At 43.4% G+C, this 16,624-nt stretch overlaps 1 protein-coding gene across 1 annotated transcript in view; it reads left to right on the forward strand.

The window, feature by feature from the left end:
- The window catches only part of kcnq1.2 (potassium voltage-gated channel, KQT-like subfamily, member 1.2), a 148,503-nt gene extending 132,544 nt beyond the window's left edge, over positions 1 to 15,959 (forward strand). The window contains exon 18 of the mRNA XM_076089444.1: positions 15,813 to 15,959. Coding sequence (XP_075945559.1) covers positions 15,813 to 15,959 — 147 coding nt within the window. The remainder of the gene's footprint in view (positions 1 to 15,812) is intronic.
- Positions 15,960 to 16,624: the final 665 nt, after the last annotated feature.

Genomic DNA, 16,624 nt, shown 5'->3' on the forward strand with positions numbered 1-16,624 from the left:
CTACAGAGATTTTACTGTGCAGTTTGAACCCAGGTTGTAATTTATTTAATATCTCTGTTTTATTCAATGAGCAGGATTTCTTTATGGCAACATTTAATTAACTGGACATAGGAAGACGCTCTCAAATGCGGTTCTACACTCAGGGCTTTCGTTTCCTGCTGCTCCCGTTTTGCATTTAAATCTGTCAATTGACAAACCACATGGATGCTTTTATTTTGAAGCAGCTACTTTCAATTTCAGTCTATCAGTTTTTAATATTGCAGGGAGGAATGGTAAAGGAAGAAACAACCATAACCAGGAGTTTAGATGAAAAGCTGCAGGCAACAGGATAAACCAGTATACCTCCAACATGTGATTCAAGTAAACCGTGGCTCTTACTGTGCCGTGCTGTTGGATGGAAAATCACTCATTCTGTCCGTGCATCACAAGATCTGATAGTGGTTCCTCATGGCATTGCACACTGTGGGTGTCCCAACCCAATGGAAAAATACTATTATTACCTCTTACCAGAGATTTTATATATTGTCACCATGCACATTTGAAGGTGTGTCCTCTAGTCTGGTTTAGGGAGGTGTGTTTCATTTTGTTCTGTGTTTATAAGTTTCGAGTCCATTTTTTTAGACAAATATACTGCAGTAAAAAGTATAAAAAGAAAGATGAATTGGGGCTTTTTACTTTTTATATGTTTGAGTGTTAGATCTTGGCTAACATTTAATCCCAAGTTTGCAGAAAAGCATGGTCTCCACAAAAGCATGGCGAGGTGGGTCTGATCTAGCAAAGATCACAGTGAAATACACATCGTACTGCTGGCTCTGTCTGAGTCATGATGCCTGGTGCGGCATGATAATGTGACCTCAAGTGGCGTGATGTGACACTGAGCTATTCCCTCTATTATAAACCACAATCTGCAAAGAGAAGTGGCATTCAGCCACCATTGCCCAACTTGGGTGGCTTCCCCTTCCTTCTCATTGTATGTGCACACCCAGGAGAAAATTGCACAACATCAACCCAGTGTTTTTTTTTTCCACTCTAAGTGATGAACGCTCAGTCATAGATGTGGAAGTTGAATTTTCCTCTTACTCTTTTCCACGCATTTACTCACAAACCTTTTTTTTTTTCTCCATTAACTAAACCCAAAATAGACTCAGTTGGGGGCAAAGACGTATTACACATGGCACACACACTGTATATTTCCAGCATGTCCTGTAGTAACCGCGGCAGCAGCAGAACATGTGCCTTTATGTCTCTCACTCTCTCTGGCAGACCAGTGTGCCACGGTGGTGCGGTTGTTAAAAATAGAAAGAGTTAATTCAGCAAAGCACTTGTAAAGCTTTACCTGCAGACACTTCCTGAACAGGGCCACATTTCCTCCCCGCTTCTAGATCAACAGTCATCTAATTGGGGACTGTGATCTGTCCTGACTGCTTCCTTTGACGGGGGAAGGACAGTGACGGAGGAGATCGTGTGAGATGGAGATGCAGAAAAAAACAGAGAGCAAGAGCGAGGGGCAGGGGGTTGTGTTGGATGAAAGCCTGCCTCTCTGTTTACTACAAGCTAAAAATACTATCCATTCTGGTTTGCTGCTGGCATGAGGAGGGGTGGGGGGTTGGCTGTGTACATATGTGTGTCTGTTGTGGGGGGGGGTTTAGTCTGTGTCTGTCGCCCCAAACCCAGCAGCTGGAGGCTTGAGGGCTGAGGAAGGGTTCCACATCGCTGCGGGGGGACAACAGGTGGACGGGAAGGCGTGTGGTTCAGTGTTTGTACTGTACATGTGTGTGTGTGTGTGTGTGTGTGTGTGTGTGTGTGTGTGTGTGTGTGTGTGTGTGTGTGTGTGTGTGTGTGTGTGTGTGTGTGTGAGTGGGCTTTTGGGCAAGCGTGTGCAGAAATGTCTGCTTTCAAGTTCATACATGTACACAAGCTTTACATACCAGTCCCCTTTATAAAAAAAACAAACAGTTTCACATAGAGCCTGTGTCTCTGGTGAAAGCCAAGCCTGAATTGTCTTATTCATGCTTTCCAATCTATTTAAATCCCAACTGAGGCAGTGCTATGAATCAAAATTAATGACTGTGCTGTTGATGCTGATGTTAAAGCTCTGGTATGAGCTATGTATTGGCCATTCACGGCAGCCGCTCACTACGCCTCTATTTTTACGTGTGTGTGTGTGTGTGTGTGTGTGTGTGTATATAGGGGGGCTAACATGTGTGTCTTTCCCCACTACTCTCTTTTACCCTGATGACAAGAGGCAATTGGCCTTCTCGAATGACAGTGACTAGGTACTGTGAGGGCAATTGTACCCGGGCAGCTGTGCATCTCTCTCTCTCTCTTTTTCTCTTTTTCTCTTTTTCTCTCTCTCTCTCTCTCTCTCTCTCTCTCTCTCTCTCTCTCTCTCTCTCTCTCTCTCTCAGTCCCCCTCCATTAAGCTAAAATAAAAGTAGTTACTGATTCTGTGATTAAATTCCTTCCTCTTTGTGCAGGGGTGATCAGATAAGAGTCACCACATACGGAATGCGAGAGCTAAAAACAAGGTGAAGCTGGCGGCCAACACACTTCCCTGGGTCATTATTGGCATACCTGAGATGCTGGAAACACACCAGATGGCTGCACTGACGTACAAAATGTTATGTGGACTTTTCTTATTGTTTACATGTTATTTTATGGTTGGTAAGTTTCCGCAACGCCACCTTTGTGATCACACTTAAATGTTCCCTGTAGATGGGTTTTTTTTTTGGGGGGGGGGGGGGGGGGGGGGTTACCTATAGTAGGCGCTATGGAGCTGTTTGTCCATAAGATAAAGAAGTCCAGCCAATGGTTTCATACTGTAAAGGAAGGGACAAAGAACACTAGTAGCAAGTAAAACTGCATTCTGCACAATGTGTTTTAGCAGTACCTCCAATGTCCGTTGTGGACGCCTGAGATCTTGCCTCATAATTATCAACTTTAGACTTTTTCTTTAATTGCGACAATAATTCAGTGATTGCTCCATACACATCAAGTGCAAACAGGAACCACCGCCAGTTAATGCACCATGACTTTTCATGTTGCAGACTTGTGAAGATGGAAGGGAACACAGGCTGAAAAATAGTGCAAAGTTAACTAGGTTCATTGTCATTATAACCCAAGAGACATTTATGCAATTCGATTTTTTTATTGTTTCAATCTTAATTCAATCCTTATTTTAACCAATTTCAGTACACCAGCACGCACTCAAATACAGTAGCAGCTTCAAGGCAGAGGTAGTGAGCAGAGGAGGCAGGCTGCAGTGACTGGCCGAATGAGTGGAATAGTTTCATCTGGCCTTATCAGTTTCAAGTCTTGTTTTGTCTGCCGAGCCTGGCAGGCCCAGTGTTGGTCTACAGGAAAGAATGTTGGGTCATCAAGCAGAGCTGATGGAGTCCTGATGAAATTTGGCTCTGGAATAACACCAGACATCCCTGTCCACTGTAAATGGGAAACAGTCAGTCCAGCTCTCATTCCAGCTGCATTTGGTAATGCCACAAGGAAGCTGTTTCATTCAGATTTTCTAACATTCTGCTCTTTATAATTCATCATTAAATGAGCCAATTCCTGAGAGCTCCCTCGACCCGCTGACCACTCCGCAGTTTCTCCCCGGACACTCTGACCAATCGCGTGTCTCTAAACACTGTCACCGGCCCACCAGACGTCTCCGGTCTGCTCAACCGTCCTCCTCAGTTTCCCACCGACATTTGCAGACGCCATCAAAACATCACTCCTCTAAAAGCCAAACAAACTGTCTGTACAGAGCGAGGCTCCCAACCAACACTTCTCATGTCCACATCTTTGATGAGGAAAAACGGCACCATAACAAAAACAAGAGGCGAAGAGGGGAAAGATGCTAAATTTGGAAACAGACGAGTGGGCGACAAGCTGTCTCCTCTTGCTCTTGTTCTGTCTCTCGCTGCTTTACCATGCTGTCTCCTCCTCCCTGTCGGTCTGCGTGTGTGAGGCCAGCTGTGGTCATACAGTATAATAAGCTTTCTATCTGAAATAATGGCTTTAATGCTGGTTAAAAGGGGCAAGGGGGTTGGTTGGGGTCACGCTGACTCCTGCGACCAAGGATCAGCTGGCACAGCGTCGGGGCCGTGGCACCAGGCACAGGGCCACTGTCTGGGCAGGGCAGACAGCTGGTGGGGGGGTGGGGCATTGTGGATACTGTCTCTGTCTGAGACACACACGCACATCATCTTCAACTCCCTCCACTGTACCCAGACAACTCTTGTTTACATCGTGTGTGTAGTATCGCGTCTCCCTCGTGTCTGAACTGGTTTACAGTTTGGATGAAGTAATACCTGAGGGGATGTTTGCCAAAGACACTATTAATACTGCATGTGTTGTCTATTAGCACTGCTCCTCAACGTAGAGCTCAAACATAAATCATTTGTTATTGCAGTTTAAACATATTTAGATTTTAAGCTGATATATTTAGAAAATATTGGGAATTTAACTTATTTTTACTGTTGGTAAAATGATTGATTGCAATGAAAAAAGTAACTAACAAATAAAATTACAAATTGATCATCATCATTAGCAAACAATCGCTTTTAGCTTAATTTTTTGTATAATTGTAAATTGAAAATACTTTTAGGCGCACAAGCAATTTAAAGACCTCAGTTTAAGTCCCCAAAAAAAATCTGATTCATCTTTATTGAAAATTATTATTGTCTGCAGCGCTACTAGGCTTATGAATACAATATGTAGGTGTCATGGTTCCTCAGCAAACAGCACCATCTTTGTTGAGGAGAAAGTATTTTCTGTGCATAAGCCATGATGCCATTAGTATCCATTTCAATACCTAGACCAAAGTGCTGGCACGCCCCTTGTCATTTATAATATCAGGCTGACTGGCCTATTGATGACGAGAACAAAGCCACAGTGTGGCCGACCTACAGCAGTGGCCGTAGTAACATGGCACCTCCCCGGTGACTGACGATGCCACGCTGGCTGCCACCACAGCCTGGCACGGGAGGGGGGGGGGTGCGTGGATGTGTGTGTGAGGGTTTGGGGGGGCATTTGGTGGTTGTGGCAGCTGGCAGTGAGAAAACAGGGGGAGGGGGGTTTTCTTATTTTATAAAGACTCCCCTGTGTGAATGCGAGGCCACACCCTGGACGCAATATCTCTTGCCGAGGTGCACGTACACGTGCTCACACACACAAATATGCAGTAGTGTGGACAAAGCGACTGACATGTTGCCTTTAAACACAGAAACCCTGCTCTGGTGCTCCATGTGTTCTGGTGCATATCAGTATTTGTGTGTTTTTTCTTCTTCTTTTCAGTGGATGAGTTTGAGAGATTCAAAAGCAGAGGAGTCCACAGTTTTGTCCTGTTTAGTCATTGCCGCTTGCTAACTTCCCTGTCCAGTTTATTAGCTCTTAGGAGACAGGGGAATGTAATCAGACTGTCCTGATTGAGTCATGTGACGGCCATTCATCCTCCCACATTAGAGCGCAGGATGAAAAACTATTAGTGTTTGGCCTCATTGACTTTGTTGAAATAGTTCCTAGAAGAGGAGAGGCCTTAAATAACCAGAAATATATGTGTATGCGTGTGTTTCTTTGAGACGTTTACCGTTCCTGTTCTACTTTTTTTTATGTGAACATAAAAAAGCAGGGTACAATGTGTGGGACACCGTGTTCTGTCCTCATGGGGGCCACCACACTGGGGACCAGTTAGGAGCAGATCATGTCCAGCTGTCTCTGAGGACAAATGGTCCATCAGGCAACTGCTTATTCCCTCCACCCTATTCCCCACCAACCCCCCCCCTACTGTGTTTCAACTTTTTCAAACTTTGACCCTTCTTAACATTTGACAAATTCTGAAGGAGCATTGAATTTATTAAATAATGGGACACAATCATACATCAGTATAATCATCACACTTTGATTTATGTGATATTTCAGTTTTTTTCTATCCAGGTTTTTAGCAAATGTAATAAGGGTTTCTGTTCCAGTCAATATAAATGCTCATGTTTGATATTTACGAATCATATTTTCATCATGTTTTAAATGTAACTGCCAACATATTCTTGTGGTACTTACAAACATTCTTGTGCTATTCACGGGAGAGCGGAGCCTGAAAGCATTCCCTCACCCCCGTAGTCATCTGAGCTGACAGCGGCTTCATCTCTAGGCAGCCTTCTCGTAATTCATCTCTTTTGGCGTGTTTATGCTGCACATTTATTTTGTTTGCGGTAACATTTACCCAGGCCTCACATCTCTCAACGTGAAAAACGCTAATGCGCCTCCAACACAACATCAAAGTCTCTCCCGCGCCCAACGGTCTCTCTGGCTGTTTCGATTTATGGCTTTTTTTTTTTTTTTTTTACCTCCTTACAACATGAAAGACCATCAGTGTTTCCCAAAACGTACGTATGTGCATGGACACACACAGGCATGCATTAGCACATGGGGATGCACACACACTTTCTCACTCTCTCACTCTCTCTCTCTCTCTCTCTCTCTCTCTCTCTCTCTCTCTCTCTCACAGCCATGTCCAAACAGAATGATCGGTAAATCAAATAAAACACCCACAGTGTTTCGGAGAGAAGGAGTGCGCTCTGAACAACGGAGAGATAAAAAGCCAGAAAAAAAGAGAAGTGGAGAAGGAGGAGGCGAGGAGTGGACGCGGGTTATTGTACGTCCTCATGAAAGTAGCCTTCAGAAACAAAAGCAGCTTTGAGTGCGCCCCCACTCAGAAGAGAGATTAGCCGGTACACACACCCCTCAACACACCACCACCATCACCGCCGCCACCCCTGCAGAAAAGAGCTTTGGCTGCAGTTAAGCGGCACGTGGCGCAGCCCTTGATACTTATCATGTGCGTCAGGTGCTCTTGCTCGGTTTCCTGTTCTTTAAAACATAACCACCATTTCCCTCTTTTACTCCCTCCTCCTTCTCCTCCTCTCAGTCCAGAACTAATCTATCCGCACTGCCGCCATCCAGCCTCACCTTTCATTTCTTCTCTCTCTTTCCCTCTCTCCCCCCCCCCCTCTCTCTCTCTCTCTCTCTCTCTCTCTCTCTCCCCCCCCCTCTCTCTCTCTCTCTCTCTCTCTCTCTCTCTGTCCATCTCTTTCTCCTGCTTTTACAAATACAAAGAACATATTGTATCTGCCAGCGTTAAAGTGAATCCATTCTCCTTGGCAGCGGCCCGGCCCGTGGTGAATCCGAGCCGGGCTAGCTCTGTTTTCCAGCTGGCACAGAGGCCGCTGGTGGAGCGGGTCGGTTGCTCGTCGGGCTGGTGAATTTGAGTCGAGCTGACGCGTTTGGTTTAGGACTTATTCACGCAGTCTGTCGTTCTCGCTCGCCCTCTTTCTCCTTCTCACTCAACTTGCGAGGCATGACCCCAGTTCACCTCATGCGAATGTACACTTTGAGGATGCTGGTTTACGGCTTCGTTTGCACAAACAAAGTATTACTACACACACAGGGATCTCTGTAAGCTCCTGAGAGGTGCACTCAAGAAAAGAAAATTCGAGGATATGATATTAATAAATTCTCTGGAAAGGTTTTGCAAACGGGTCACATGAATATACCAGACTGACATTTTCACACATTCATTGCATTAGCTGGTGGTTTTCAGCTGCTCTTATGGAAACCAGTGTTTAGCCCTTTAGAAACCAAAGAGGAAGAACATTTAAGGTCATGGTAGTGCTCCTATTTAGTTGTCTTGGAAAAGTCAAGGAATTTGACATCAGGGCTACAGCAGGAAGCCTGAACTCAGACACCCTGCACACACAAACTCTGAACTATACAAACTCACAACTAATAATTCCTGTCACCCCTTCAAATTCATGCAGTCTCACACACAGGACCCGACATGCATTACCCACACTCTTTCATGAAAGCTGCACTCAGTGACACAAACGCATCAATAATGCGACGCTATCCCATTTCCTAATCATGGTCCAGGCCCAGAAACTAAACACAAACTCCTCTCCTCCCCTCATGAGCCCAGAAGATGAGCCAGCGCACTCACAAGGCGGCGAAAACAAACTGTTAATAATATGGTCACCAGAGCCTTTTGTAGTTTGTCTGAATGTCCTCCTCTCCTCTCCTTCCTCATCCGTCAATCTCCTCCTCCGGCCTCTCTTAACCGCCGACACATGCTTGTCATAAGACGATCTCACACTTCTGCACTTCTGTTTGTGTTTCTCTTTCACGTTTCATTTTTAGAATGTTTCTTTGGTCATCTGGGGCTGTTTTTAAAGCCTGTGAGAGGAGGAACGGAGCAAGAATTGGGGTCAGTTTGTGTCCTGTGCAGTCATTACATACAGTACAGTGTGCGTCTGTATCCCCACCTCCATCTGAACAACATGTGTGGTCTGTTGGTTAATATTCCCGTAAATTGATTAAACCGCAGGCAGTCACAGATGTCGGTCATTACCAAGATCTTTATCGAAAAGCTCCATGAAAAATCTCTGAAATTAGAAAGTTCTGAGTTAAATTGTGAATAATCGTAATTGACATGCTGCCATATTCTTGCAGGAGAATAAAAACGTGTAGCCATCCTAAATCTAGCAAATTTAGTTACTGATATATGACCTTAATTTGTCAAATATACACTGGGCCTCAACTGAGCTCAGCAGCTAAGTGGCAATGACGTGACTCACTGACGAAACTCATCATCATGCAACTGCATTGCCTATCCTTTTCCTTACATTTATCATGTAACTGCTGACAGTTTAAGAGACATTAAATACTTGTTCTAGAACAACTGCCATGTTTTCTCAATTAAAAAGTCAGAAGCAAAGACGAGTGGAGTGATGGATTCAACCAATTAGGCGTGGGAATGCGTGTCAGTGAAGGAGAGACAGTCTGCCCCAAACGATGCCCGTCCAAAAGAAAGTCCTGTCCTGCTGGCTCTACAAACTAAAAACTCAACACAACTTCACAAACTTCACTGAGAGTAAAGTGAAGGTATTGTGCTGTGTGAGTGTACTGCTCTTTTTCTGAAGTTCTGAAAATAAATCTGGGTGCAGCTGTGCTGAATTTGTTAGTTTTGATGAGTTATAGCTTGTTGCCTGCTGTCACTCAATGTAGTGCTTTTAAAAACCGTGATTTATTCTTTTGACAACATCAGCACGTCAGTGGCCTGCTGACTTTCCTGGTTTAATGTGGTGTGTGTGCGTGTGTGTGTGCGTGTGTGTGTGTGTGTGTGTGTGTGTGTGTGTGTGTGTGTGTGTGTGTGTGTGTGTGTGTGTGTGTGTGTGTGTGTTTTAGTGTCAGTGTTAACCTTCCACTCCTGGAGACAAAAGCCAGCAGTGTCCTTTTCTTTTTCCTGCTTTCAAATTTTTAAATTTATTTTCCTTTTGTTCTGCCTTTTTTTTATTCTTTATTTAATTCCCCTCTTCCTGTACTCTCTCTTTCTGGCCTCTCCCCCCCCCCCCCCCCCCTCATCCCTGGTCTCCATTCTCCATTCATGCAGCTCTGTCACTGCGATGATAATGATGACCTCTGTGTAATACTAGCTTGTTATTGGCCCACCAGCGAGGCCAGTGTGTACACCCTCTGTTGCTTTTTCTGCATTGACCATTGTGTTGCGAGCGACATGCTGGATCGCATATGTGTGTGAGTGAGTGTAGGTGAAACACAAAGAGCAGGCAGCCAGTCTGGGTGAGCCTCAGATCTGTGGAGAGGCAGAGAAATTCACCTGATCTGACCCTATGCTGTTTCTGCTGCTATTCTTCTTCTATATGAACAGGGGTGGAGCATAACTGGAAACGAACACTCTCTCTCTTTGTTTGACTGGATGTTTACACACAAATGCTTTATTTTGTAATAATTATATTCACACAATGCCGCATTCTGATTTTGATTTGCTGCTTCCTGTTGCCAGTTGAAATAACACAACAGTACCTTTAACCTGCAGGCTGTTCGAGACGGCAGCCGACAAACAGGAAATGAGTGCATCCAACTTCTGAGTTTGAATGGAATGCCTTCACTTATTTAGAGCAGTAGCCTATTTACAGATGTTCTTGGTTACTTGGGGGCAGCAGAACGAGCTTTAAACATTGACATATTGTCACCTTAAAAAGTTGACATGACAAATGTGCAACTTCTTTTGGAATCATGTGTCTGGCAACCTGCTGAAGTCTGATATACCCTCTGCTTTTGGCTATGGCAAGGTACCAGTTTGGTGATGTCAGATTGGTTCACACTTTATCACTGGAAACGGGTTAGTACAATTGGTGAGAGTGAAACAATACAGCTGGGACATATTGCAGGGAAGGGCAATGTAAAGGGGCAGCACAGTGGGATATCTGTTAGCGAGAAAGATTAAGATTTATTTAATTGAAGGTACAGAGGTGTTTGAATATCTGTGATGGTTTATTTGATTGGAATGGTTTTGTTATATCTACCCATTCACTATACATTAGCCTTTGATTGTATGCTCTTTGTGACTTAATTATCTAAGTATTTGTTTTTAAAATTATAGCTTTAGGGCCTAAGTTTTTTTTAGTCTTCTGTTACAGGTACCCAGTTGATTTATTTTGACCACTAGTGGCACTGTGGGGAAATGTTTTTAAAAGCAGGTACCCATTTTGTTTGTATCATCCGCGACATACAGGATTAAACCAAACACTCTAAGAACAGGAGAAGCACCTTATTAGACTACCCACACACTGTAATGAACTGAAAACCGTCAAACATGTACTGTTTAGATGGCTGCACATTAGATGTAAAAAGGATTACTTTGACTGTTTAAAACAAAGGAAATTGACATCAGTAACTGGATATTTTCTGTTTTTTAACACCTTGCTTTGTCACCCAAAACTAAATGGTTCCCTTCCAATTGGAATCCCCATTGTGTGAGTCAAAGAAAGAAAGAATGATGCTGTGAAAAATGTCTCGTGTTACACAGGTTGAAGCACCGGGTTCTTTGAGGTCAGAGTGGTGGGAAAACACGTTACACATTCACGACAGCGACCTGTGCGATTGTTATCCTCTCGTCTTATCGCTCCTCCTGTCCCAGCTATGTCTCCATTGTGTCGTGCGATTGAGAGCATTTCAATGACAGGAATCTTGTTTTGTTGAATAGCGCGGCCTAGTCTTACACAGATGCCAAGACATTCCTGGAGCTGGTAGTCTTTCCTTTTGGCAGCCCCGCACCTCTGTCTCCTCGACTCTATTCTTGTATTTTCCCTATACTCACTCCTCTTCCCTCCTCTTCGTCCTCCTCAAGGTAACTGTCAAAGAAAGAGCAAGAAGGGGAGGTAGATGTGTCACTGTGTTTTCGTTTGCCTACGTGCTCCGTGTATTGACTGTTCAAAGGACTGCAATCTGCAGCCAAAAGTGCACTATTGGTTGTATATACCGGCCTTGTTTTCCCTGACCAATAAGCCACACCACTTCACAATAACTAACTTCTATTCATTACATGTCAGGAATACCACAAAACTCCCTCTGTCTACCTCATCCAGTATCTCATTTCTCTCTTGCATGACATGTCTCCATTTGTCAGCAATTATGCGATGGTAGAATATTGCACGAATCAGAGCATGCAGCGATACCAAGCACCAGGCTTTTCTCCAGGCTTTATAACTCTCCAACAGATGGCAGTGTGAATCGCTCTATCGGCTCAGGCCAGCTCGGGATAACTGTGTGAGAATTAATGACATTTGTAGTAAAGCAGATGCCTCTTCCCTGTTCTTACCTGTTCTTCTCTGTTCTTCTTTGTTCTTCTCTTCTCTTATTGTTGCTTCTCTTCTCTGTTCTTCTCTTCTCTTCTCTGTTCTTCTCTTCTCTTCTTTGTTCTTCTCTTCTCTTTGACCTCTTTAATTCTGATCTTCCTTTTAAATTTCGATACATAAGTCTCAAAAGAAAACCTATATTTTCTAGCAGTATATTGAGTGTATATTCAGAACATGTTCGCTATAACTTTCAATATTAAATCTGCATGTTGCTTACTGTACACTAAGGGAAATATCCAAACCCAAGACACTAAGACACTATATGTTCAGTTGTCTTCACAAAATTCAGACATATGGGACGCATTTCTGGAAACGTGTGACTGGCGTGTGCTGATGTCTGTTCTTGTTTACATGCTTAATGCTTTTATTGCCCTTTGTGCTGCAGCTTTAGTGTCTACGAAAAAGTGCCCTGCAGGGATAATGAAGATAATCTTGTCTTATTTCATCTTATCTTATCATGTATTTCATTTAACTAATGTATACAAATTGGACATGTTCCACCACACCAGCAGTTAACATGATACAATTAGTGTTTGCAGGACAAACTTAGATTTGTGACATTTTGGCTCATAATTGCTTTTACTCAGTGGTGTCACTAAGATGTTGACTCACTTCAGCTCTTTATTAGTTTTCCATTATTACACTCTCCCCTATAATGTTCTGACGTGGATGTGTTCCCTCATTACGCTCCTTGTTTATTTGTTATTTGCTACGTGACAGGCAGACGAGCACAAACAACTCTGCGTACACACTGTACGCGTGTTTGTTTGTCTACTTGTGTACGTCTGTGTTTGTTGTAGTGTAGCAGACAACAAACAAACAGCCGCAGGTGGAGGGCAGGAAGGTGGTCAGGAAGGGTGTTCCTGTGTGAACAGGAGCTCTGTGTCCTCCCCAACGTTGTTTCTGTACTTGTACGTGTCTCCACCAGTCGCTGTAATGATTGGAAGTACGTGAAATACAGTTCAAAGACCAAATGTACTGTGGATAATGTACCGATGTTGCTTGTTAAAGTGTGTGCAATATCCCTTTTTGTTCCCACGGCCCATACAACCCATTTCATGTTTGAATCCTCTTAGAGAATAATACAACATTGATGTCAGCCTCACAAATGTGACGGTTGTCCACTTTTCTCTTTTTCATGACATTATAAATTGAATATCTTTGTGTTTCGGATCCTTGGTTGGACAAAACAAGCAATCTGTAGATGTTGCCGACATCTCTGGGAAATGGTAAGGGGGAGTTTTCACTGAGGACAATTTATAGATTAGGCAATGAATGGATTCAAATAAAAACAATTGATAAATCACATAAAATCATCAGTTGCAGCCCTACATGTAATGTATATTTCATTTGTTTAGAGTGAGTCCAAGGAATACTTTCCCATCTTTAGTGAACAAAGAAATTGTGTACCAGTTTTTTTTATACATGTGTGCTGTATTACATCTTTTGTATTTTGTCAGGTGATAAAGATAATATACTTTCTTGGGTTGGGGTAAGTTCACATTTTATTTATATAGTTCAGAAATTAGAGAAAAAAAAAGAAATGAAAGGGATCTCCTACACAAACTGACTTTTTATTCAAGAATAATGTCTACATCTGGTGCTTCTGACTGAGTCAGCCCCACATTTGACTGTCCCATGTGTTGTCCGTGGTCAGAGGGAGGGTTGGGGACAGCTGGAGCATCACCTGTCACTGGATCACATGCGTTTATATGACACAGCAGTGGTGACACCCAACTCCAGCATTTACACACTATGCAGGGTGAACAAGATAACAAAAAACCCCTTCCTAATACAATACCCTTTCAGTAAATACCAATTACGAGAACCTCATGGAAATTACAACTAACAACACAAGCGAACCATATTTAATTTAACACAAAAAAGCAGCATTTGTCTGTACTAATGGCTAATCTCGATTTATAGAGGTGCCAGATAGGTAGGTGGAAAAGTTGCTTCAGCATCTGTCGTAGGCACGCAAAATTATGTAATGTGGCAAAAGGAAAAGTCTCACAAATCGTGACAACATATACTACGGTGTGTCAAACCCAGGAATAGAGTTTGTTAGCAAAGAGGAACAGTGGTTACAAGCAGGCAGTCATCAACACTGACTGTAGGACTCATAAAATGATATTTGCATAACAGACAGAACGAACTGCAGCCTGGAAAATAATCTGTCATTGCTATCTATAAACTCAAATTTCCTTCCTCTCTTACTTCCCCCGCACTCACCTGCTGTTGCTTTTCTCATTTGTAATTGCATCATCTCTTTCGCCTGTACCCAAACTTGGGAACGCATACAAGGAAATGTTCTCTATCAACACACAGGTTCACAACAGACAGTGACACATCCATACAAATGACACATTTGCATCCCTCCTCCACATCCATCCCCACAAAGCACACAGATACACATAATCAGTGGCAATTGAAAAAAGTCTTGCGTGTTTGCAACACACCTGTCCAATAATGTTTTTCTTGTCCCTCATGTGTGTCCCCAGGGCCACTGCTTTCAGAAAACACTACAGGAGGAATTCCTGATCCATTTTAAGCCCCAACGAGAATGTTGATAAGTCTGTAGATTACTGCCCAACATGTTTATGATAGCCTATTATTCTCTAAACTTTATCCGGGCCCAGCGCGTGCTTCATCTACTTAGCACAACTATTTAGGTCATGGTACAATCACAGAGGAAAGCACTGTGGATGGTTAAATAGCAGGAAACCTCAGCTGTAAGTGTCAAAATCAAGCTATTCTTGCTCTGTCATACTGTATATTTCTGTCCAAATAAGTTAAGTTATGGTCAGAGTTTACATGAAAGTAGTAGTCCAGTCTTTCGAGCAGCCAGCGTACTTGACCTTACACATCACCTTAAGCTCACGATCTGTGTTATCATTGACTGTAGAAGCACACAACTCTAGAACACATACATGTTGAGTATGTAATGAGATTTAGAAACAAATTAATTTGTCTGGAATCTTATCAGTTATTTGTGAATTATGACCATTGGCATGCTGTGATGTGATTTCATTCTTTTCTGAGACACGCCGTGATATTTAAGATTTACACTTGCTATTATGGCTCATATTTCAACAACAATAATAGCTGCTAAATGTCTAGCTCTGCCGTAAAAGTGTCCAGTCCATCAAGGCACACGCACTAAAAGATGGGGAGAAAGAGGGGCCATACCCTTAGGTCTATGAAAACGCCATTGATGTTAACTATCTGACTGTGCCCTGCCAGAAATACCGCGGTTTGGCCTGAGTTCTTCGCTATCAGCGTCTGAGACAGGATTCTGAATCTGTCTGTTCTGCCCGGTGCGTGAGATGTTATGGCTCTTTGATGTACATTGCTGTTTAGTCTTTGATTTACAAAGCACCATCTTTATCATTTTACCTGGTTTTCTTGAAGCCATTGGAGCCATCAGAGCATATTGATTTGTGCGGGTGTTTGCTGTTTAATAAGTACCTCAGGACGGAAAAATAAATAAGCGCAGAGGTAAAATCAAGGCCGAGGCTGTGAAGATGTAGACAATCTCTTTGAAGATGCAAAAGTCTGTGCAGTAAGTCTGTGCGCCTGCTTTTTCCTGTGGCTGTGAGGATGTCTTGGTGTGTACATGTGCCATATGTCTTCATTGTATTTGAATGTCACCAGACGGTCTGTTGTCTGTTTACCTCTATTACTCAGGTGGGGCCATTCATCTGTGTTACACCATGGCTGGCTGCGCCCTGTCAGAGATGTCTCTGTTGGGTGACACACCTGTGTTTACAGTTGGGAAAGCACGTAAACAGCAACCTGTATGTGTGTGTGTATGTGTGTGTGTGTGTGAGTGTCTGTCCGCCTACTCAAGGATCATATGGCTCAACAGCTTTTGTAATGAGTGGATCTAGCAGGTAGACGGTGACTGGCAGACTAACATGTCATTATAACCTGTACTGCTCTGTCATTGGGACTGCAACAATATTAAAGAGGCAGCTGGATACGAAACAAAAGCGCAAACTCGCTTTGTTTGTTTCGTAATGCACGTCTGCACTGTACTTATGTGCAGAATGTTTATACCGGAGGCATTCAGCTGACTGTATTCTGTCATCGTGTTAAATCCAGGTTCACCGGATGGACCAGAATATGAACTCGATCCTGCGGATCCTGATGGAGCAGTTTCCGCCCAAGCCGGAACTGACATCCCAGCCCTCCATCCGCAGGGTGACCATCCAGAAACGCATGGGTATCAGCATCGACGAGGAGCTCTGATGTCGCAGCCTTGGTCGAACTAGGATGTCGTCATCACCAAAGGAGAAATAAAGGACCAGCCTAGCCCCCAACATGGTGGTCCAGCCTGCAAATTCATTTTCTCGATTCTCCAAAACCCTCTCTTTCATTTGCAATCCAAAATTGACTTTTGAAGAGTGAGAAGAGAACAACTTTTAATTGTCCACTTGGCAGCTGCATTGCTCTTGGACATGAGGCCAAGAGTACCACTGAGAGTGGGATTCGTGGTGTAGAAAGAAGGCTAACTGACCCTTTCCTTCTGATGATTTGTGCCCCTTTATGGGTCTTTTTCATGTTGACTAAATGTTGCGTTCTCTTCTATACCACTATTGTGGGCCCTGAGTCTTCCACTGCAGGACACAGTCATTCAAGCAGCGACAGGCTACATGGATTTATTTCCCTACATTAGCCTCATAATCACACTAGTCAGACAATGTTAATTTATGTGTGGCCTGTCATCGAGCTGCATTCCTCTACTCCAAATATTATTCCAAAGCTAACTAACCCAGTAATGAAGTTGTAATGCAATCAAAGCACCCGGTTCCCCAAAGACACAGAGAGAAAAAGTGAGAGTCCAGCCATGGCCGAGGCATTCCTCGAATCCTTCTGATTATCTTGGCACCATCCGCACCCAGTACACAACAGGG

This window comes from Anarhichas minor, unplaced genomic scaffold, assembly GCF_050575085.1.
Source record: "Anarhichas minor isolate MPS153535 unplaced genomic scaffold, ASM5057508v1 ptg000011l, whole genome shotgun sequence".
NCBI classification, from domain to species: domain Eukaryota; kingdom Metazoa; phylum Chordata; class Actinopteri; order Perciformes; family Anarhichadidae; genus Anarhichas; species Anarhichas minor.